General features: G+C 39.0%; 1 protein-coding gene across 2 annotated transcripts in view; it reads left to right on the top strand.

Moving 5' to 3' along the window:
• The window catches only part of LOC140547159 (inactive phospholipase D5-like), an 80,672-nt gene extending 57,509 nt beyond the window's left edge, over positions 1-23,163 (top strand). For both annotated transcript variants that reach the window (XM_072670746.1, XM_072670747.1), the window contains exons 3-10: positions 2,723-2,900; positions 6,194-6,302; positions 8,614-8,741; positions 9,938-10,135; positions 13,951-14,087; positions 16,155-16,323; positions 17,409-17,499; positions 18,940-23,163. In XM_072670746.1, coding sequence (XP_072526847.1) covers positions 2,723-2,900; positions 6,194-6,302; positions 8,614-8,741; positions 9,938-10,135; positions 13,951-14,087; positions 16,155-16,323; positions 17,409-17,499; positions 18,940-19,208 — 1,279 coding nt within the window. In that variant the 3' untranslated portion in view covers positions 19,209-23,163. The remainder of the gene's footprint in view (positions 1-2,722; positions 2,901-6,193; positions 6,303-8,613; positions 8,742-9,937; positions 10,136-13,950; positions 14,088-16,154; positions 16,324-17,408; positions 17,500-18,939) is intronic.
• The last annotated feature ends 2,029 nt before the right edge of the window (positions 23,164-25,192 follow it).

Raw genomic sequence — 25,192 nt, 5'->3', positions numbered from 1 at the left:
CAGACCACACCTTGAGGTGAAGCAGGAGGGCGGACTCAGGCTTATTTTTGGCCAGGAGTCCGGGTTGGCCTTTTTTTGTTGTCTGCGTGTGAAGCCTGACCACCCCCTGTGGTCACTCGACGAAGAGGGAGAAGATGGGGAGGAGGTGGGCACGAAGTTTGTTTGAACAGAGATAGACTGTGAAGTCTGGGTTTATAAAGGGAATGAAGACCTAGAGAAAGAAGGAGTTAAAGGCGTGGTCCTTCTTCCAAAATTAAGTACAAATTATTAGCTTAAAAGAATTTACCTCATAAAGCCTTTGCCATTTTTCACACTGATTCAAAAACATCAGGACAAGACTAATGTTTGCCAAAGAACATCTAGACCAGATGTTGCTCCCCTTTGCAATGGGTTTCCTCCTTGCAAACATCCCATGAACATTAAACTTGTGCAGTCTCTTTCTGATGGTAGGCGCTGTACTTTATCTTTAACTATAACTGTGGTGATAACTACTCATAGGTCCCATCATGACATTTTAGGATGGCTGGAGACTTCTATATGCATCTCGCGGTCTGCTCTTTGGGTTGAACCTAATAGGGCGGCCTGATCTGGCCATGTTAGCAGTTGTTTTAAATGCTCTGCACTTGTAAATTATTTAGCGGACAGTGGAACGGCTGATTTCTAATTGTTCTGAGATCTTTTTAAATCCCTTCCCAGACTCATCTCCTTGCCTCAGAGAGCTTTTCGGATCTCGCCATTATCTTAAGTTTTCACTCACTTCAACAATCAAGAGCAAACCAAACTAAATATCTGAGGTTTGAATAAGACAGACTCCTCCAGAATCCTCTTTAACCATAGTCTGATCATCTGCAGCTGATGTGCTGCACCTGATTCTACTTTTTAAGATTTTAAGTAGTAATAAATGTGTCTAATTACTCATTTTTCCAATACTGTTCCAAGGGATTGATGAAGATCAATGTCCAAATCATCTCTGACAAAAACCTTGTATCTTTAAACTCTACAGAAGAAGGGAAAAACATTAGCTTTCCATGGCAGTCAATTTAAAATGATTTATTCCAAGTTTTGTTTGGAGCATTTCTATTGGTCCGTTCATCATGAAATTCTGATACAATATATATATATATATATATATATATATATATATATATATATATATTAGAACATAAGAACAGATGCCAGATTCCCATTATGTCAAAAAGTCAAAAAAAGTTTTTTGTCCGACAGTAACGATATGTTTCATTTGTTCTGTAAATATTGTGATAATTTAGTTTCTCAATAATTCTGTAAATGATAATTATTTGTCTTCATTGGATTTGGATCAGACTTTAAACCATTTCATGAAAATGTAACACATTATAAAGAACAACTTTTAACTGTAAGTAAGCCATCCTGTTTTTTTAGCAGAGATATTTCACTGTGTTGCTTGTTTTAGGTGGTATTTCCTGACAAAAGCTGAATTATCTGGTGAATTAAGCAAAATGATCTACCGATAGAATAAGACACTTAGATATCACTCAAAACAAGTAAGAAATAAGCTAAAAACAGAAATAATCTTATAATATTTCCACAGTAATCTCAGAATGAGAAATAGTAGGTATTTAGACAACATTTAAGGGGGTTCGACTTATTAGGATTTCATTTTCTGCAGTGTAAACATTTCCTTCTTCTCTTTTCTCATAGTCATGGTGAAGTGTACTGAATCAGTCAGGCAAGACAGATGAATACACTCTACACTTCATTGCTTCTGTTACAAATGTTCTTAATCTGCTGTGAAATGTGTTCCTATTGGGATACTTCACGAGGGAATGCTCTTAAGGTTTGCTAAAACAGATTCCAGATCCCAGAAGGATTGCTAGAGCGAATCCCTTAGGCCTGATGTTAGAAGCCCAATAAAAAATCAGACATTTTACATACCAACAAAACCATCACATTAGATCATGTCCCAACTGCAGTACAGAAGTACAGTACAGAATAAGTGCACTTTCCTGAAAAGTATATTTACGTGAAATCAGAAGGTCATCTGGAGAACTCGACCCTTCCTCTCCTCTCTCGTCACTTCAAGACTTGACTACTGCAACTCTCTTCTGGCTGGTCTCCCTCTGCACACCATCAGGCCCCTGTAACTTATCCAGAATGCAGCGGCACGGGTCGTCTTCAACGTCTGACCCATGTCACTCCACTGCTGCGTTCTCTCCACTGGCTTCCTGTAGCTGCTGCCCACATCAGATTCAAAAGCCTGACTCTGGCCTACAAAGCCAAGAATGGACCAGCCCCTCCGTACTTGATGGCAATGCTCAAAAGCCGATCTGCACCAAGAGCCCTTCGAGCTTCAAGTAGGTCTCGGCTCGACCCGCCATCCCTTTAAAACCAATGAAGACAAGCGTCTGTCCTGCACCAAAGTGGTGGAACGAGCTTCCCCTGGGTGTCCGAACAGCAGAGTCGCTCACTGTCTTCAAACACAGACTGAAGACCCACCTCTTCTGAGAATACTTGGGCGAATAGCAGAGTACTATGCTCACCTTATTGACTTGTGTTTAGTAATGTCTAAACTTAGAGGTATCTTTACATTTTTAGTCTATTCTAACTAGCTGAGGTTTTTCTTAAGTAAATAGCAAAGCACTAGTAAGTCACTCTGGATAAGAGCATCTGCTAAGTGCCTTAAATGTAAATGTTACATGTCATCCTAAATCTAACCCTGTTACTGTTTCCTTTGCAAATACAGGGCAGTGCTTGTGGAGAACATTCCAGAAGACATCTCAATTCCGCATGAGGGTACCGTGCCTCTGGTCGTAGGGCTACATCGGCTTCTGAGCCTGAGCCAGAGATCAGTGGAAATTGTGTCACCTTTGTGGGAGCTGAATTCTACAGATCACAGTTCCTACTTTACCCACGGCAAGCAGGTAACCATGCCATTCTTTATTATTCTTCTGATTATTGGTTTACATACCCTCAGCCAGTAAGAGACTTCAGGACCTTCAGGTTAAATGAACATCTAGGGTTGGTTTCTCAGACAGGGACTAAGCCTAGGGACTAGGTCCTTGCTAGGTAGTCCAGGACTAGGCTTAAGCTCTGTCTGGGAAACTGAACCACTGTGCAGATTTTCAAAGCCAGCCACACAGGAAGATAGAAGTCAAGCTTATGATTTTGCATGATTTGAATGATTTCTTAACAAGACTCAAGATTCATACTAAATCCCTTCCCAGAAAGCTATTTCGGTTTAGCCATGGTAATCCCACTCAAATTACCAATGGAGCAAAGCAAACTAAAAGTCTGAGGTTTAAATAAGACATGATCCTCTAGAATCATCTTTAACCATGTTGTTGGGAATGCTATTATATTTCCCAATCAAAATCATCAGCCTGCATTGGGAATAAGATTGTATAAATTCGATTAGATTTGTGGCTGGTCTATCTCAACATTTGTCCTCGTACAAAAGCCTTAAACAGAATATTCCACAACAGACAGCGTCTACAGTGTAAATGATTGCATACTGTGGAATAGGGAGGGATTGCTCCATCTTGATTCTAATTTTAGGCATTTTAATGTTTTAACTCCTATAAACCGTATTTCTTGTTAGACATTTCAGTTATATGCGTTTCGTTATTTTACCTCTATCTCTTAATATTTTCAAATATTGATATTGATAAAATCTCCACCGGTTTAAATATGTTTGATGATTTTGATTGGGAAATATAATCTTCCATTACTGTTCAGCCTCGTAGCTCCAGTGCAACACTAACATGTCTTGTCTGATCGCCTGCATTAGGAATAAGATTGTATAAATTCGATTAGATTTGTGGCTGGTCTATCTCAACATTTGTCCTCGTACAAAAGCCTTAAACAGAATATTCCACAACAGACAGCGTCTACAGTGTAAATGATTGCATACTATGGGATAGGGAGGGATTGCTCCATATTTTGCACCAGCTCCATGCTCTGCTGAATGAAGATGAGTTTTCTCTAATGGCTCCCCCTGTAGCTCTTCAGCAGGGTGGAAATTGCTCTCTGGGCAGCTGGTGGTTGCACAGATCTAATAGCCCCAGTGAGATACAGTTGTTTCTCGTATGCCTCTGGTTATAAAATCAAATGGGGCTGAAGGAAAACCAGGCAAAATTAGACCATTAAACATTTTGGTCGAATTCAGACTTTTGTTAGATTAGATTGTATAGTTTTAGTTGCCAGAAATTGGCAGGAAAATTCCAATAACTCCTGGAAAATTTGTGTCTAAAGATGTTAGCACCACATTTGTGCTTACATCACATTTGATGTACAAAACATACAAATTAGCTCCCATTCAGTCGACATTTCCACAGTGTCATTAAGAAGCACAGTCAGATGGTAGTTTGGATGCTGAGTTAAAAAGCTTAATTGCTTCACCATAAATACTCTCCCAGAACCATTCATTACAAGTTTGTACAAATGTCTTTTTCAGAAAGGACTCCATGTGTGTTCAGTTGCTTGTAAACCTAACATAACACGTGCCTCCTAGTGTGTTTTTCTATTTAGACAGCAAGTTTTAAAATGAAATAGCAGGAAAAATCAAGGCTGTCCAAGAAAATGAATAAAGTCTCTGGACAGGTTTATTTGCAATGTGATTGATTTTTGCATTCTATTTTAGTAAACAAAATATTAGAACTGCATATATTTAACAGTATATGGGCTGTAGATAATACCTGCTCATTTATATTGAGGGTACACTAAACACATGGAAAATCCAAGATGTGTATTAACTGTCATAAAAAAAATATCATAGACTTTTGTACATTTCCATTACACACAGATTTTATTTCTGTCATGCAAAAAACAACAACATGCATCTCTCTTTGGCATGTCAGTTTTCTATATTTCATGGTGAATGGACCAATAGAAATGCTCCAAAATGACTTAATAATAGCTTAGCTCATTAACAAACCCTTTCAGAATTGCAGGTGACAGGGTTGAAAAACATCTAGATTATGGGTGGGTTGGGTTCCTGCACAGGTTTGTGCCTTTCCTGCCTTTCCTACCTCTGTTCCCTGAACATGTGTGTGTAGTTAGGTGTGTGTGTATATAGTCCGCTGTGAGCAGTGCTGGTTGTGGAGTCTGACTGCAGCAGGAAGGAAGGACCTGCGATACCGCTCCTTCACACACTTGGGATGAAGCAGCCTGTCACTAAAGGAGCTGCCCAGTGCTGCCAGAGTCTCATGCATGGGGTGGGAGCTGTTCTCCAGCATGGATGCCAGCTTGTCTGTCATCCTCCTGTCTCCCACCACCTGCACTGGGTCTAAGAAGCACCCCAGGACAGAGCCGGCCCTCTTTATCAGTTTGTTCAGTCTCTTCTTATTTGCCGTCAAGGTGCTACTGCTCCAGCAGACCACTCCATAAAAGATGGCAGATGCCACCACTGTGTCGAAGAAAGTCCACAGGAGTGCTCCCTGCACCCCAAAGGACCTCAGTCTCCTCAGTAGGTAGAGTCTGCTCTGGCCTTTCTTGTAGAGAGCAGCAGTGTTGACTGACCAGTCCAGTTATTAGGTCTGTTAGAGCAGGAACGTTAGCAAACTGTGCTTGAGTCCTGCCCCATTGCCCACCTCTGCTCTAGAACATCTAGATCTCACTCTGACAATGCATTACTGTTCCTTGCCACGTTCTCGGGGCTGTGTTTCTCAACCAGGGTCCTGCCCTGCACATTTTAGTGGACTCCCTGCTTAAACACACCCCCTTGCAACTCTGAAAGGGCTTGATGATGAGGTGATTAGTTGAGTTTAGTGAGTTGGGAGCAGAGAAAGCACTCTGTGCAGGGCAGGATGCCCCCAGGAACAGGTCTGAGAGAATGTGGTCTTCAAACCTGCTTCTGGAGAGCTGCCTTCCTGCAAACTTTGGATCCAATCCTGTTCCACCACACCAGATCCAACAAATTACTGCCTACAGAGGTTCTTGGCTGAATGGGGTGTGTTAGACTTGAGTTGGATAGTAGGAGGTGATACAGAAGGAAGAATGGAGCCCATTGGTTTAGATATTTTAGCTAAAGTGATTGAAATATTGAGACATATATACGAACAATGCTGGCTAGTCATGGATTACAGATTAACAATCAACATGTAGTTTCACCAGTGACACTTCCTCCTTCTTCTAACAGTAGAGTTTCTGTGCTGAAAGCAATGTTGTGTTTGTCTGCTTTTTGTGGCTCCTCTTTTATGACTGATATTGCCCACAGGGTCAACTCTTACTCCAGCGGCTGATGGGTTTGAAGGTTTCTCTGAAGGTGGCCTACGGGATGCAAAACAACAACATAACGCCAGAGCTCAAACTTCTCGAAAAGTATGGTCAGTGCAATATCTTACTGGAAAGCATTCCAAGGCATAGTGTACAGTATGTACGCTTTCCTTAAATGAGGAATGATGTTTGTGGACACTCCTTCAAATGAATGCATTTAGCTTCTTCAAGTTGCACCCATTGCTGACACTGATGTGCAAATGCGCACACACAGCTTGTCTAGTCCCTCTAGAGAAGGATTGCCAATAAAACAGGTCTTTCTGGAGCATTTACATTTACATTTAAGGCTTTTAGCAGATGCTCTTTTCCAGAGCGACTTACAAAAGTGCTTCACTATTTACCCAAGAAAAACCTCAGCTAGTTTGAATAGGCAAAAAATTTAAAGATACCTCTAAGTTTAGACACTACTAAACACAAGTCAGTAAGGTGACCACTCTGCTATTACTGATATTACTGATATTAAGTATTTTCAGAAGAGGAGGGTCTTCAGTCTGCTTTTAAAGAGAGCGAGCGACTCTGCCGTTCGGACACCCAGGGGAAGAGAAGCAGATAAACATGGACTAATGCCAGGTGGGGGCTAGAGGGCTATAAAGCCCCCCAGCATTGAGCTGTGGAGCAGTGAAATTGTGTTCTCTAGAATGATGGTGGTGCTCCTCCCAATACTTTTGGGATGAGTTGGGGTGTTTGGGATGTGCTGGGGTGGTGATTATCTGGTAGAATCTAGAATCTAGTAGAAAGCCTTCTTTTCTGGACAGTAGAGACAGTTGCTCAAGCAATAGCCTTGATTTCAGAAGAAACAATGAATGAGCAGGTGTCCCAATACTTTTGCCCATGTAGTGTATGTTCCTGAAGTTCTTGAGATTTGTTTCAAGTTCAAAAGAGATGGACATGAACAAAAAAGGAAAATTAGGCAGCACTCCCACTCTCTAAAAATGGTTCAGAGAGACCTGCTCATATTTTAATATTGCATACACATAATTAGGCGACCAGTTCATAAATCATTTCCACTTTGTGGAAATATGTATTTTGGGAGGAGGAACTTACCAGAATTCCCTCCTCCTCTCAATCTAACATCTTCACAATAAGTTCTTACCCTCAATGTCTATGTTCCTTTATGACGATTCCACAGCTCATGTCCACCAGTTCAGTCATGTCTAGCCTCCTCGTGATGAAAAAATAGCTGCTGATCTTCAGTGATCTGCAGTCAGTCACAAGTAGAATTCTATGGGAACATGCCTGAAGTTTCTACTCTTCCCAATCCAACGTCCTATCAATTTCCTCACTGTCAGTGTCTGGCCTTCAATTTTAAAAAGGGAGCCACCTGTAACTGAACCCCAGTCCCCTCATTCATTATCATATCCTGAAGGCATGTTCGTAACTCCCCAAAAAATATTTGTCCAGGGAAACAAATCCTGATTAGCTGTTTAAACATCAGCAGAAATACAGTATGGCTTCAGTTACCAGAAGTCCTTTACTGTATATAGCTACCTCCTGTGCAACCTAGTCCCTGTAAGACCGTAAAAAATAAACTGATATCTTAGCGGAGTGGAATCCTCGTAAATCAAGTTTAAATATCCAATCATTTTAGATTGTTTAAAAAGTACTACAGGATTAAGCAACTTATATCTTACTTATTTTTACTGGGTTTAAGTAATTTCAACTACTGAACGGGGTTCATTCCATTGACAGATCATTTCTTGACAAAAGCTAAAATATATTTTTGGGGTTTTTTTTTGGGGGGGGGGTGTTCATTTTTACCCAATTTTCCTCCCCAATTGAAGATTAGCCAATTGGCCAATTACCCAACCCAATCATTAGTACTCTCCCTCTATCACATGTAATTCTCACTGGAACACTGGGAAACTGCCACCAATGCAACATCACCGGTGGACAACATCAAGTACCCAGCTCTGATGCATCAGCTAGCAGATGCCCACTTCACACTGAAGTGATGTGGGGAAAAAGAGAGACATCTACGCTCTCAGAGAAAGTATGGCCAGTTGTGCTCTCTCGGGCTCCGGCTGCTGATGGCAGGCAGCATGTGCCAGATCTCAGTGACTTCGCTTTAGTCCGCTGAACCACTCAGAGCCCTTTTCTGATTTTTTCTTGAAATAAGCAAAATTACCTGCCAAAGGAATAAGACACATGTAGTTGATAATGATCTCAAAATCATAAATACTAGATATTTGAATCACATTTAAGAGGATTACAGTTGCTAAGATATCATTTTTTGCTAACGTTCTCATCTGCAGATAAAACCATGTGTTCATCAATATATCCCAAATGGTCTGATGTGCTATTTGAAGGTAAGACTGGAATAAGTGACTCATGTCTCTCGTAACATCTTGCCTCATCATCCAGGTGCAGAAGTGCATGATGTTAACATGACCGCCCTCACCAGAGGCGAACTCCATTCCTCCTTCTGGGTGGTGGACAGGAAACACATGTACATCGGCAGTGCTGGCATGGACTGGAGATCGTTGTCTACGGTAATAGAGAGCACCAGATTTATGGTACCGAAGTGTCAGTTTTTGCTCTGGCACCATAACCTCGACATTGCCCCGAAGAGAGTTATCATATATCAAGCTTAATGTTTCCTTCACAACATTGATTAATATCTTCTACTCAGCTTTGTTGGGTGCGTAGAGTTTGTAATTGGAAATGCCTTGAGTGCACTAGGCCTGGGCCAGCTGCCAGAAGACCACAGGCGAGGTGGATAAGGCTGAAGGGGTGGGGGGGGGGGTGCTGGCATGAAGGGAAAAACACATGAATTCCTGACACCTTCTGATCACTTAAGCTCCTGTTATAGTACTACAGTCTAGGGAATCCTCCTGCCCTCCATGCTTGATTCCCATGGCAAAGGGCAATAGACTAATGTTCATACAGCCACGCTGCAGAAAATGGTAGCTTAGCAAGTGAAATCCTTGTAAATGTAGCCTAAATAGCTGGTATTTCTCACTTTTAGATTATTGTAGTAATAATATATATGTCAGTTATTTCCTTTTTCTACTCACCTAATCTTTCTCCAATTAGCCAGCCCACTCATTAGTACTCTCCCATCACGTGTAATGCTTCCCAGGCTCTGGCTGCTGATGGCAGGCTGCACGACTCATGATTCAAACCAGTGATCCTCAGGTGGTGGCAGCGACCACTGGAAGCCACCTTAATTAACTTATTTTTTTAACTTATTTAGGCTTATTTTGAGTGATTTTTACTAGAGTGATTTTCTACTAGCAGATGATTTTGCTTCATTCAAGAAATAACAGGTAATTTTGATTTTGTCTAAGAAATCATTCTTGACACAAGTACAACGATCTGCCAGTGGACTAAGACAATTTCAGTACATAAAATTACTTGAAACATGTAAAATTATGCCCACTAATCTTATAGTATTCTCACAATAATGTACAAATGAGAATCGTCAGATATCCAGACTAAAGAATCTTAAGAGACTTTCACTTTTTTCAGTGCCTGATTTTATGAGACTATTTGGAACCTGAAAGCTGTTCAATGCTCTATTAATGTGTACGAGAGGTCATTTTTGCACCATTTCTTGCTTAGATTTTGCAAGCTCTCTACATGATTTTACATATTAGGAATAAACAAAGTGAGGATATTAAGGGAATTGTCTATTAATTACCAATAGATCATTATTAACTACTTTAAACATCTTCCTTCCTAACAGAGGAAGGAGCTGGGAGTCATTATTTATAATTGTAGCTGCCTGGTCCTCGACCTACACAGGATATTCAGTCTGTACAGGCAGCTGCAGTACAGGGATTTCGTACCAGCTATATGGTCCAAGCGGCTGGCTGCACTCTACAACAAAGAGAGGACACTGAAGTTTCACCTAAATGGCACCAACACCACAGCCTATTTCTCGGTAAGCACAAATGTCAATTACAGTTTACCAGTTATGGCAATAATCGATATTAACCCATTGAGCCGGGCCACCGGTGGCCTCGGTTCACAGATTTTATTTACATGATCAACAAAAGTCCATCATTTTCTGTCAATTTCTCAAGACTCCTGAGAACTTTACTGGAAAAGATAAACACTGGATGATTTCTCAGTACCTTGTCACTGACCTTCAATAGTCAGTACAAACACAGGCAACATTGGCTCATCATAATTTCACACATTTTCATTGGTTTTTGGCTTATTTATCACATACTGGAAGGAGCGAATGGGTACATTAAAATTGCTTTGGATCCAGCAGCTTACATAAAGAACTAAATCCAAATTCTCTAACCTGGTTGCCTAATCCTGCAGAATTTCCTGCTAACTTGCGGTGCCCCCTGCAGGAGGACTATCCTAATTCATACACATTGTTTCCTGGACAAAAAGGCATGGGCAGGCTCCAAATTCTCTCCACATCTTCATAAGACCTGCTGACACTTATACATGATGTGCTTCAGATGATTTCCATGTTTGATGTTTTCAGGTTTGGTGCCATAAATACAAATATATATTATTTTGGGTTTTTTTTCATGAACATAAAGCACACTAATAGGCTTCCTCCAGAGATGAAGCCTGCTGGCTTGTGTGCTCAAAATTATTTCCAAAAACATGGTCGTTTGGAGTAACCGGAAGACTAGAAGTTTCTGTTCAGGCTCCTAAAAAGCTGATAGGTCCTTTTCAGACCTACCTGCTCTACTGTCCGGCCCACCTCCTCTTCTCCATCTCCTGACTGCTCCAAGTCTGATCTCTGCTTTCACAATTTGGCCTCATTCAAAGTAGGCAAATTATGGGGGTGCAGTATGTTGTGTTGTCCACAGAGGACATTGAATAAAAGCTGTGGGTACATTTCTGAAAGGTTAAGAATATAATTTTAAAGAAACAATTGGATTATTTACAACAGACACATAATAAGAAAGTGATGCCTCAAGTGGAAGCTGTGATGGCTGCAATTTTGAAGAGAAAGTTCATGTGCTCTGTTTGCCACACCCCCACTATTGACATCTCACTGGAAAGCCGAAGATATCCTCTTGATCATACAGTAGGATACAAACAGGTTGCGTAAATGGTGCTTAACTTATAGGTTTCAGACTTATGTCCAAAATGAATGGCCATGTATATATATATATATTGCTGCTGCCCAACGTTATATCTATCTATCTATCTATATATCTATCTATCTATCTATCTATCTATCTGTCTATCTATCTATCTGTCTATCTGTCTATCTATCTGTCTGTCTGTCTGTCTGCCTGTCTGTCTGTCTGTTTATCTATCTATCTACATACACGCACACACACACACACACACACACATATATATATATATATATATATATATATATATATATATATATATATATATATATATATCAGCATTGCTTCGGCCTCCCTCCAGCAGAGAGGTAAAGGGTCTCGTTTAAGGGCCCAGTAGTGGCCTACTGTTAGCAGACTCTAATCTAAGCAACAACTTTTAAATAAAATATCATTATAATAAAGACTTAAGATCTTATGAAGATCTTAAAATATTGTTTAAAATATTAAGCATTAAAATATTGTTCAGGAATCAGTATCAGAGTTGAGGTATTTCTAGTGAAAATTAGCTGTATTTTGGTGAAGGAGGCAATTGTGCAGTTTTGTGTGGTTGTTATTTTACTCAGTTCCATTTTTAAAAACGCTTCCATGCGCGTATTGCCAGCACCCGTGTACATAGCCAAAAAACTTAGTCTCAGGAAAGCTGCTGGACTTGGCTGTAGGTGAACCTCATTGTCTGCGATCGATGACGTCTTTAGAGATGAGCAGACAGTGTTGAGAGGGCTATGACTGTTATGAAGAGCCTGAAGAGCCTGAGAGAGAATCAATCAAAGTTCTTGTCACATTCAGAGCTGCTCTCCTCATGATTGAGAACTCTTCTGAGAGATATGTTTGGACACTGAAAATGTTTCTCTCCATTTCCAGAAAGAGTGACTAATGTATGCCTGTCAGAGTTGAAGGCTTCATGGCAGTACACAGCCACTTGCAGGAGTATTCAGACTGGAGTACTTAGAAAGTACCTGAAACTTTTCTTAAACCAAGGGCTCTGAACCACACACTATATGACAAATGTTTGTAGACACCCCTTCTGATTAACACATTTAGTTACTTTAAATTGTGCCCAATGCTCACACTGATGTGCAAATGTACACACACACAGCTTGTCTGTATTGCCAATACAGTAGTACATGAACCTATTGCCAGGTTGTGGGCTGGAGGGGTATAAAATGTCCCAGCATTGAGCTGTGGAGTTGGGGATGAGGTGGAGTGATGATCATCCAACATCCCGGCCTCACTTATGCTCTTGTCACTGAACGCAATCGACCAAAAGCTTCCCTGGACAGTATGGAAATTTACTCCCCAATACTTTTGTCCATGTAGTGTACATGCACTGTATAAAAAAAATCCAGGAACATTATTACAGTGACAAGAATACACTGTGTGTCGAATGTCATGTGTTTTTACAAGGTAATTCTGTATACATGGAATAAATTAATTGTTTTATATAATTAAATAATTAAATGTTTTTATATGACAATTTTAACAAACTAACAAAAACATATATTCTTTTCACAATAATAGCAATATGTTTCATAATTTAACAAAAACTTTTGATATGCTGAAATATAACTGACAAATACTACTTATTCAAAATGTAAAATATGTGTAATATGTGAGTTTATTTTATTTATTTTTTTTAAGAAAGCCGTGGTGTTTACTTTTGCTGTCATAACTCTTGAAGGTTGAAGGTCTTTAGGAGAGGCACTGGAGAAGCTTCTGGAACCTTAGTTTTTGACATAGATGACTGGATGTGATGTATACGTGTATTTGCATAGTATGTCACTGTATTTCTCAATTACACTTGTTTAAAAAGCCAAAGCTTTATGTTCTATTGAGTATTACAGTAGCATACATTGAAAACTAAGATAAGATAAGATAAGATAAAATAATCCGTTATTAGTCCCGCAGTGGGGAAATTCTCAGTGTCACAGCAGAAAGGGATAGCAAGACACTCAGTTACAAAAATGTAGATAAATAATTTGCACTATAAACACAATATAAATAAGAATTAAAAAGCAATAACAATATTATTTACAGGTTATTGCAAATGACTCTTAATTGCACGTGGGGGGGGGGGGGGGTATTGCACATAGTATTTTTGCATTGAGGGATCCCTGAATGCATCTCTGTTCCCTGAACATGTGTGTGTAGTTTAAGTGTGTGTGTATGTGGTCCGCTGGGAGCAGTGCTGGTTGTGGAACCTACTGTAATATGAATTCTTTTTTTTGGTGGCTTATAGTTTTTAAAGAAAGAACGGCTTAAATGTACAATTAATTACAAATATGCATTCATGTACAATTGTAAATGCACAGGTTATTAATTTATCAGTTTATTAATAGTTTTTGAATGATAAAATGGCAGATTTTTAAAAAAACATTTCTGTTTTTTTGCAAAGTAAAAAAATATATATATTATAACAATGAATATGTATATTAATATAGTGTATCTATGCTTTTATCATTACTTTTAGTTTTTTCATAGACAAAAGAAAAAAGAAAACTAACAAAAAAAAAACAAGTTTCTGGAAGGTGGTAGAAAATAGCTGTAAAAAAACAGTAACCTCCAAGTTTTCAGGGTTTTTTTACACTAGTTTTTTTGTAACAATGTTAAATTCTGCATCATTAATAATATTGTTCTATTCTCTCAGACTTCTCCAGATATCTTCTGTCCCAAAGACAGGAACCGAGACATTGAGTCTATTTTACACGTCATTCAGGAGGCCAAGAGGTTCATCTACATATCCATAACGGACTATCTGCCTCTCATCATTAATAATTCACACAAGTGAGTCTATTCACTGTCTGCTCCATAAAATATCATGTCCTTTTAACACACATGGCCGGCAATAATGCACAGTAGAAGCACAGCTATACTCAATCATACACAGAATCCTATATATCTGAGTGTGTGTTTAAGCAACAAATGTAACCTATGTTTCTTACTATAGTATAGCTTTTAGCAGAATAGAAGAATATAGCTTTAGGGCTCTTATTGGTGCAGCATGGTGGGCTTGCCCAGGCTGAGGAATCTAGCCCTAGTCTGTCTAAGTATCCACTAGAAATTTGGAATCAAAGCACAGGATAGGTTTCAGTGTTCTGGTGCCCTTAGAGCAGAGATTAAGGGCCTTGCTCAACAGTGGTATTAAACCCACAACCCTGTGATCAATAATCCAGTGTTCTAACTATAGAGCCACCACTGCACATGGGATTTACAGATAAAATAAGGGCCATTAGATGGCTGCTACTAATGTTTTGGGCTATGCTTTTTAATTGAATGTGAATGAACATGGATATTCACTACCGGTCAAATGTTTTAGAACACCCCCAAATCTTTCAGTCATCCATTGGGAGTGTTGCAGGGCCCAGACAAGCCTTTTTTCTTATTTTTCCACTTTCTTACTGCTTTTCCACCTGTCAGTCCTGCTGCACCAAGTCTTCTCTTCACAGTTGAAACTTTGCTGGACTTTGTCCAGCGTTGAGCTGAGCTCCAAGGTGTTGTTGACACTCAGACAGCTGTCTTCTAATGCTGTTGTGGAGTTTTTGGAGTGTGAAAGACCTCTGCCTGTACCAGTTTTCTACAGCAATCTGAACAATGTGATGTTGTGTAAATACTGTGGTAGAGAGTGCAGTAACGCAGTCGGTTCCAACGCTGCTTTTATACAAATATTTGCACAAGGTTGTCAACTAATAACATGTTCCATAAAATTTAGACATTTTACATTTTCATTCGTTAGGTACATTTTTCCCCATCAAAATCCCTGATAGTTACCTTACCTTAACTTGAGGTCACTGGACTTTTATACTATTACAGTTTAATTTCTAAACCTGAACGGCCAACTGTCAATTTGCTAGTTCGGACCATGCCTTCAGCTCATGATGATTTGGGAGAAGATTGTGAGGACTGGGCTGGAATTTGAGCGGCTTCTGCTTTGTGGTAGGCAGCCAGTCCTCCGTCTGATATGTGAAGCCAGGAGTGCTTGACAGACAGGGTCTTAAAGGATGTGACGGGGTGGTGAAGGGTTATGCAGACTTGTTGTAGACATGTAAATTGGGAGTGTTCTAAAACTTTTGACCGGTCCCGTATATTTTTTCTGATTTGCATGAAAGGAAATATTTCAAAAAACATAAACCCTGTAGGTGCTGATAGACAGTACTGCAATACATTATATGTCCAAATGTTTGTGGACACCCCTTCTAAAGAATGCATTCATTGCACCCATTGCTGACATAGATGTCCAAGTGCCCACACACAGCTAGTCTAGTCCTTGTAGAGAAGTACTTCCAATAGAATAGGACTGTCTGAAGAAGATAAATAACCATGATTCTATTGGCACCATGTCTAATGCTAGGCGTGGGCTAGAGGGGTATAATTCCCCCCAGCATTAAGCTGTGGAGCAGTGGAACTGCATTCTCTGGAATGATGGTACTCCATCCAATACTTTTGGGAGGAGTAGGATAAACTTTTATTTAATATCCTTAAATTTAGAGGAAACAATAAATGAGCAGGTGTCCCAATTATTTTGGCCATACTGTGTAATTAACATCAGCTTCATAGGCCCTAATATAGAACCCAGTGGGACGCCACAAGATAGGCTAAACTCAGCTGTTTCCATAAAATTAACAAATGTTTCTGCATAAGAAATAATAAGTCAGTAATTAACCTAGAGTTCAATTAGCTAAACTATTATTACTATGATTGTTGTTATTTTATTATTATTATTTGTTGGTGCACTTATGCGCACCATAAGTGCACTTATTATATTTACTAAGGTAGAACCCAGTTCTACTGACTTTGTTTTTTCTAGCATTCATATGCAGGTGGTATTCAGGCTCTTTGCTGTGTGTGCTTTAGAAAATACTGGTCACGCATTGATGGGATGCTCCGAGAGGCCTTGATCCTGAAGCACATCAAAATTCGCCTACTGATAAGCTGCAGGGAGCAGACGCACCCCCTCACTTTCAATTTCTTGTGGTCTCTGAAAAGCCTGTGCATGGAAATGTCTAACTGCTCAATGGAGGTGGTGAGTAGTCTCTCAGATTTTCACCTATAAGCTTATAAGTGTGGTGCTCGCTGTACCTAGAAGAGCTAGGAATACTGTGCCACCTATTGGTCAAAATTTGTTAGTGCTCACTTCATTAGAGCTATCTACCTTGTGCATCTGCTAACCCACCACTTTATGGCCATTGCATACACTGAGTAGCCATAACATTAAAACCACCTTCAACTTATTTTATAAGAGTTTGTTGATTCTGCCTTTGTTTTAGAAGTTCTGATCATTTCCTATCAAATGGTTTATGGTAATATCACTATGGGTGGGTACTGACCACAGCATACTGGGAACACTTCACAAGACCTGCCTGATGTTTTGACGATGTTCTGACCCAGTCGTCTAGCCGCCACAGTTTGGCAATTTATCAAAGTCTGTCAGATTCTTACATCACAGATCTATGTAATTGTAACCAAACAATCAGTGATATTCATTTTATCTGGTTTTAATGTAATGGCTGATCATTGCACTGGCCACTAGTGATTAAAGCTGGAAATGGCGTCCAGTCATCTTGGAGCATTCCTATTGGTCCATTCATTATTATTACCAATACAACACAATATAAAGAACAACTGCCAGATTCACATCAAAAAGTCCAAAAGCGAAAATGTCAAAATATATTTGAGGCTTATTGTATTTGCGTGTCCAAATGTTTGCGGACACCCCTTCTAATGAATGCATTTAGCTACTTCAAGCTGCACCCATTGCTGACACAGACTTACACACACAGATACTGATACAGATACCCTGGAGCAGATAGACATGGACCTAGCAATGCTCCAGAATCTAAAAGAAAGCCTTCTTCCATGGACAGTAGAGACAGTTACTTCAACAAATGCTGGAGAAACTTAATTTAATATCCTTGATTTTTACAAGAAACATTGAATGAGCAGGTGTCCCAATACTTTTTTCCATATAGTGTATAACAAAATGCCCAGCCTTTAAAAAGAAGATTTCTGTAGTCTCAAATATGAAGAAACGAATAATAATGAGCACACAATACTCTCGTTGATCACTCTGAACGTCACCATTTTTGCCTGTTTCTAATATTCGTGCAGAAGTTCTTTAGTCCTCGACTGCTGGAAGATGGATCTCTCAGTGGCATCAATCATCACAGATACATGGTGACGGACAACTCTGTGTATATAGGTGCGATCAATCACTTTCTCCAGTGACTGAATTTGTATTGATTTAAAACTGATCATATTTGGCGGCCTGTATGTGAGTTTTCCATCTTCATAGACAACATGGACACTAATCTAGCATGAAGTGCACCGACTTGTTTATTTATTTATGTTTAGGTCATTGCCTTAATTGAAATCATAAACGTCTATGTGCTAATATTCAAATAATGAAAAATCAGCACACAGGACTCTGTTACTGTTGGTTCTTCGTACATAATATTTGTTCTCAAAAATATATGTAAGTTTTTCACTCTTAATAGATAACATTGCCACTATTTAAAATAAATAAATATAACATATTTATTTATTTATTCATTTATTTAATCTCTAAATGCAGCTTTTAAGCACAACCAGAAAAAGGCATCCTTTTGTAGTATAGCAATATACATGCCTATATATAGAAGAGTATTGTTATGGTCACTGTAGAGTCTAATGTATTTGGCATGAAATAGTTGTAATTATTACTAAAAAACATTAACCCAGCTTTGTAATTTGAGGCCGTACACATTTACACCATTTTACTGTTTTTACACTCATTTTTCTTTATATACTCTCCACCTCTCATATAGGAGCCCTCTGTAGTTCTATAATTACAGACTGTATTAATTTGTTTCTCTGAATGCTTTGTTAGCTTCTGTTCTTCAATGCTCAGGACCCCACAAGACTGACCACCACAGAGCAGGTAGTATTTGGGTGGTGGGTCATTCTCAGCACTGCAGTGGCACTGACATGGTTAGTGTGTGTATTGCATTGGTATGAGAGGATCAGACACCCCAGTGCTGCTGGAGTGTTCAAACACCTCAGTGTCACTGCTGGACTGAGAACAGTCCATTAACCAGAAACATCCACTTAACAGTGTCCTGTGAGCGCTGATGAAGGACTAGAGAATGACCAACACAGACTGTGCAGCAACAGATGCAGAGCTTCTGTCTCTGACTGTACATTTACAAGGTGGACCAACAAGGTGGGAGTGTCTAATAGAGAGCACAGTGAGTGAACACAGTGTTTAAACACTCCAGCAGCACTGCTGTGGCTGATCCACTGGTACCACCAGTGCAACACACACTACTAACACACCACCAGCATGGCAGTGTCATTGCAGTGCTGAGAATGACCCACCACCCAAATACTACCTGCTCTGTGATGGTCAGTCCTGTGGCATTGAAGAACAGGGTGAAAGGAGGTAGTATGCAACAAAGTATGCAGAGAAACAGAGGGTCTACAGTCTGGAATGATAGAACTAGACAGTGCTCCTATATGAAAAGTGGAGCTGATAGAATGGAATATTATTAGTAAGTCATTATTATATTAGTAAGTATAATATTATACTAGTAGATTAGATTTGATTGAAAATTAGTATAAAAAGACGTCCTCCTGTGGTTCTTTTCCCTTTTTCATCCTACAGGGAACTTTGACTGGGTGGCGAACGAATTTATGTACAATGCTGGAGTTGGACTGGTCATCAGTAAAGCAGACGACGTGAACGAGAGGAGCTCCACTGTAGTGGAACAGGCGAAGGCCGTCTTTGAACGAGACTGGAGGTCCACATACAGTAAAACTCTTCAACCAAACAAAATCCCAACCTGCAGCACAAACACTGTCTTCCCCAGCCCACTGTTAAAAGGTCAGCAGGGCCAGGCAGAGCATGGAAACGGCCCGAACACCTCTCTGTGAGAATGTCTACATACAGAACAATGACCAGTGGGCCTAGATAGGCTTATTTCTCATGTATTGCACCATTTATTTTACACCACTGACTGCAGACTGTAATCTTTTCCACTTTGTAAGGATTTGTCCAAAGAATGTTAATACCAGATATTATTAGGTTTTTTGTATCATTTTTTCATATTTAGTAAATTTTGGTCTACTGATCCAGGTACAGTGCTGTGAAGATGTAGCTGCACCTCTTCCCAGTTTCTTCATTTTTTGCTTTTGTCATTTGTCACATTTACATGTTTTGGAACTCATTTTAATATAATATAAAGGCAACACGACTAAACACACAATGCAGCTTTAAAAAGATTCAGTTTATTAAAGATAAAGATTTACCTGTTTTTCCTTTGCTTCATCCAGTATGTTTGGGATGAGGAGATGAGGAGTTGGGTGATGAGGTGTGGTGGTGATCATCCAACATCTTGACCTCACTAATGCATTTGTTGCTGAATGCAATCACCATCCTCCAAATTCTACTAGAAACACTTCTCTGGACAGTAGAGACAGTTACTCCAACACAAACAGGATGCACTCTTTCTAATCTCCTAGATTTTGGAAGAAACAAAGAATGAGCAGTCGTCCCAAAGCTTTTGCCTGTGTAGTGTAGTAGGACGATCTGATACAGTTAAATGTGACACATATGCAAAAATAGAGGAAATTGGGAGGGCGGCAAATAGTTTTAGAGCACTGTAAGCTTTCTCTCTTAATAGACAACGTTGCCATTATTCTAGCATGAAGTCAGTCAGCCCTTTTTATTTATTTATTTATCTATTAATTTAATTTAAATTTTCATTTTAATCTCTAAATGCACCTTTTAAGCAAAATGTTTATACTTGCTTCTAGACATAACCAGAGAAAAGCACCTTTTATAGCAGAATGATGGAAAAATAGATATATATATATAGATATATTAAAGTGTATTGTTATGACCACTGTATTTGGCATGAACTACTTTTTATTACTACAAACAAACATCAATTCAGCTTTGTAAGCTATGACCTTACGCATTTATTTTCTGGTTGAGTTATTTATTTATTCAAAGTTGATATTCAAGGTTGTTGTCCTAATTTTAATAATTCTGTAAGTCTACTGAGATGAGAAGCCATTCCCTTTGCAAGTATGTGGCTGTTTTTATACTGCACATCATGTAGACATTTTTTATACTTCAGTACTGTACTGTCTCTCATTCATATTATGGGTTTTATACCAAACTGGGATTTGTTATAAAAAGTGCTCATGGCAAGACGCTTCTCACTGTTAGAATGTAGCACTAAGCAACTTTAATTTTGCATAGATTTAGGGCAAATTTCATATCATAGATTTGTTTATTTTCAGTGATTTATCAATGATGGCACATTATAGAGAAAAAGAATCCCTGAGCTTGCATTTTTGATTGCACTGGACTTGCCTTGCTGATTGGTTTATGCAAATTATGGTAAACATAGTTCTCTTTTTTTCATTTACAGCTAATGTTTCTCTTCAGTGATGTCTTTCTTGTTGCCCAGCATGTAGCTATTTTAGAATTAGGTTGAGAACAGAGATTTAGAGGTATATTTTTCTATTGAACTGTTTTTTGTGTGTGTGTTTTGTTTTTGTTTTTTGTTTTTTTTGTTTATCAGAGAAATGCTTCTTATGGGGCCACTTTGTTGGCACATTTGCATAAATTCTTTAATTTCTTCTTTTTTGTCAAAGGAATTTTCTATTTTTCTATTTTCTATTTTTTATGTTTTTACTTTATGAGCATTTGGAAAAGGTGTGTATAGCACGTACCAAAGCTTTGAGATGGGAAATATTGTTATTCATTCATAACTCATACATTTCTCAGAACATTGTGGCTCACTGTCAGCTTCTGGTGATCTTCATGTTACAATGATTTGGAAAAAGTTGAATAGTTGTTAAAGGCGATCTGGGAGACGGGGCTGGATTCCCAAAACTATCTACAGAAATTCTTCTTTGATGTGCTTTTTTTCCTGATTACATGATAACTTGTCTTTCTAAGAACAATTGGTATTGTCTAAAAAAATGTGTTCTTACATATTTTCTTAACCGTAAGATCACCTCACAATTGTCTTGTAGACTGTAAGAGCTCAGAAGATTCATTTCTCAGATCATTGATCAGTTTAAATAGTTGAATTACTAGAAACTATGCCTAATTTACCAAGATTAAATATGAAGATGTGCTGAACTGTCTCGGCTGAGGATACATTTTTGAGTTCTTTAGTAATATTAAGAACTTTCTTGTGTATTCTTATCTTTTCTCTTAAGAAATCTAGGAACAATTGGCATTATTTAAAAAAAAACGTAAATATTTTCTTATCCTTATTGTGGTCTCGCGCTGATTTTAGGCTGTAAGAACACAGTAAGACAGACTAGAATTTTTCCCCCTTTGGTTGTTTCCTTCATCGTCATCGTGTTTTCCTTCACTTGACAGATTTAATGGAATAATGTCAAAACATATATATTTTGCGTTATTTCTATTAAACTCGTATGCTACCTTACAAATGACTACACAAGAAAACCACAAAGGGTGTTGGAGGAAGATTTTAAATAAATCATTAAGAATTTCATAAAGGTCTGAATAGCTCAAACCTTTTTTTATTTAAATTTTTTTTAAGTAGAATTGTTTAAAACTAAAATGCTTAAGAAGATATTGGTGAGCTCTTAAGTGTTTGACCATTCGATTTTCTTAAGTTTTTCTTAGTCAAGCGTTGTGAATCCAGCCCTAGCTTACCAGCGAGACCAGAAATCCCAGCTGAGGTGCTATGATATTGCAGACCCGGGCCATCTTTATGACAAAGGAAAGCCTTTCGCGCAATATGGGTGCAATTTTGGTATAAAATTTTGCAAGAGCTTGCAAACGTTCTGCATAATCGTAGCTGTCTTCTCCAAAATGGCAACTTTAACTTTCAATGGAAGTCAATGTAAAAAAGATTTTATTTATTTCATTTTGGAGCATTTCTATTGGTCTATTTATCATGACATTTTGACACAGTGTAAAGTACAACTGCCAAATTCACATTGTGTCAAAATAGTATGTCAAAAAAGGAGACACAAGGTTTTTGTGACTGCATTAATATAAACACTGACCACATCCCCCAAATAGCGGCTGTGTTTTTGCCCTCATGTAGAGAATAGACTGGAAGGTTTTTGTCTTGTATAAAAGTACAGAAGACGTTACAGGGTTTTGTGCCACATTTACTGCTTCCTTTTTATCTAAAACCACTGACCACTATAATGATTTTCACTGCAGCGTTATTTTCACTTATTACCAGCCTTAGCTTATTCAACATACCAAATATCTTGTATGTATGTAGAATATCTAATAACGCCTTTAACTAAAACAAGAGAATGTTGAGGAGGAGCTGCTTTCTGCTCCCATCTTGATTTAACGACAAAAGTTACAGTATTTTTGCATGAGAGCTTCTTGCATGGTCTGTCTTCTTATACTGTATTTTTTTTTTTCCACAAACCTCTAGAAAGCAAATCCAGGGCTGCCAACTTTTCCAGACCTCTGAATTAGCACACACAGCTTCTCAGTTCCTGTTCGGACAGTATAAAACCTCATTTTTTAAAAAAAACAGACACTGAAAAAATCCTTAATGAATGGCAGGAGAGTAGGTTTTTGAATCTCTCCATGTTGGCAGCCCTGTGTGTCTTTGGTAATGTACAGTAGTTATTTAATGAATTGCGTTTGTATTCCTAATAAAGAGAAACCCTACTCTGCTTACAATGGAAATAGTAGTGTGTACTGTTTCTTCTCTGAACACCTTTCATATAAAGCTTTCCTCTGTCCATTCTAATAAAGCCATGCTCCAACAGTGGCCATAAGAGTCGTGTTTCTAGTAAATGAACGTGTGTTATGAAGATGCCAATATGGTCTGTTCAGGCAGGCCACCTCTTTCTGATGGTAGATGTACCTGTAGGTCCTGTGATGACTTTCTAGAATTGTTGGGGTCTGTTCTTGGCCTGACCTTGCTAGAACAGCTTGACCTGTTGTTTCACTGCTAAAATTACCATATGAGAAAACATTACCTGTAAATGTATTTCTAATTTATTTTTGCAATGTATGAAAATGGCCAAAACGCTATATAATAAATATATGTTTTTAAAAAAAAAAAAGTATTTTATACATAAATGTGTCATGTATGAAATTGGCCACTGACTATATTAGTAGTAAATATTAGGTTTTATTAAAAAAAAAGGTTTAAAAAATAAATATATATGATCCAGTGATCCAACTTACTGTATATATGAAAACTTGTCAGTTCTTAAATTCAGTATATACATATCTGTGTTTAATACATCCCCATGCCCCTTTTTAAATGCTTAAGTAAGAAGAGATGTACCTTTTAAATACAGTGTTATGCAGTAAAAGCTTAGCTCAAATATTCCTCATATTCCAAAAAACTGCATTACAGTGTATTTGGTAACATTACAACAAACATTCTTACATATACTTTTTTCCTAATTGGATGCTGTGTATGCATTCCCTTCTGTTCTATAGAAATGAAGACAAAACTGTCTGCCATGTTTCTTCAATCTTAAAAACTACAGCCTGTGCAGTGGAGATCCGAGGGAATGCATAGACCCACCACCATTCTCCCGGACCAAGCGTGTCTCAGACCGCCCTCACTGAGCTAACAGCAAGGAAGCAGAGCAGATTTCCCCCTGGATACGTCCCACTACAACTCAGCTACTTCATGTAATAGACAGAAAGGACGCCATGCAGGTCCTGCAGACGACTGCACTCTTCCAGCCAAGACTTTTGATCAATTAATTCCTAAGTGTAACCCCACCTTCTTAGGATGGAGCAGAGTAAGGGTTTAAAAACTGATTTTCTGGGGGGCCAGATTGCTTTTTCCCAGACATTGGAAAAGTGGCTAGACCTCCCAATAATTTGAACTGATGATCTTGGAATCTGCAGATGTTTAGAAATGGCTCCAGTGGACATTCTTAAAGAGACTGTCACTTGCTACTGCCCATCCACATAATGTTTTTAAGGGCCCCACAGTTCATCAGGGTATCACATTCCCTCCACCAGCTTGTCTTCTTCCCACAGTGCTTTCAATAGTGAACAGTGGTTAGCAAGGGCATTCTGACAAGTGACTTGTGCAATGGGATGGGATAGACCTAACGCATCAATAAGCCCTGGGAGCCCAAGAGTACAGCAAGGAAGCAAGCAAGCAAGGTCATAACACTCTCTCTCAACACACACAGTTCAGTTAGCCAAATCCCATAAAGTCCACCATTTAAAGAGGAAACGTGGGAGTAATGAGGGTGAGGAAATCCTGACACTGCCCAAACTTTCCACTGATATTACAGCACACTTAAAACACTTACAGAGCCATTGACCTAGCATTAATAGTGCATTATGCTGCTAATACTTGTTTAAATATCCACGTTTACCCCATTATCCCAGGCCTTGTGACCTCACCACCACCAGACATTTTACTCATAATAAAAAGAACAATCACTGCAGTAAATGATTGGCCCAGTACTGTTTAAAATCTGAATAGTGGGACACTTGCAAGAAGTCATGGACAGTATGGACTGTATTAGGTGATAAGGTGATGGAAGGTGTTCATTATAGAAGGTAACTGCTCCACAGTGATGCGACGATTGCTCTCTACCACTCACCGGAGTCGTCGTTCCCCTCTGCCATCAATGGCCCATGGGGCACCACTTTTATGCAGTTGCAATTCACTACGGTGGCCCTAGAACATTCCACAAAGTTAGTGGTTTCCGAGATGCTACCACCCTTGGCCCACTGTCACAGTCATATCAGAATATTATAACCTCCCCTGGTTTGAAATTAACTCAGCCAGGGACGCCACAGATGCCATGTGACAGGGTGTTCTGCAGGGATAAATAAGCGGGCACACCGGTCAATTGTAGTAGAGTGCAAAACCATCATCATGGGCAAAGGACTTGAGTTGACTGATGTC

Source organism: Salminus brasiliensis, chromosome 24 (genome assembly GCF_030463535.1).
Source record: "Salminus brasiliensis chromosome 24, fSalBra1.hap2, whole genome shotgun sequence".
NCBI lineage: Eukaryota > Metazoa > Chordata > Actinopteri > Characiformes > Bryconidae > Salminus > Salminus brasiliensis.
The sequence above is the reverse complement of the archived record's forward strand: the minus strand, read 5'-3'. Positions and strand labels throughout refer to the sequence as shown.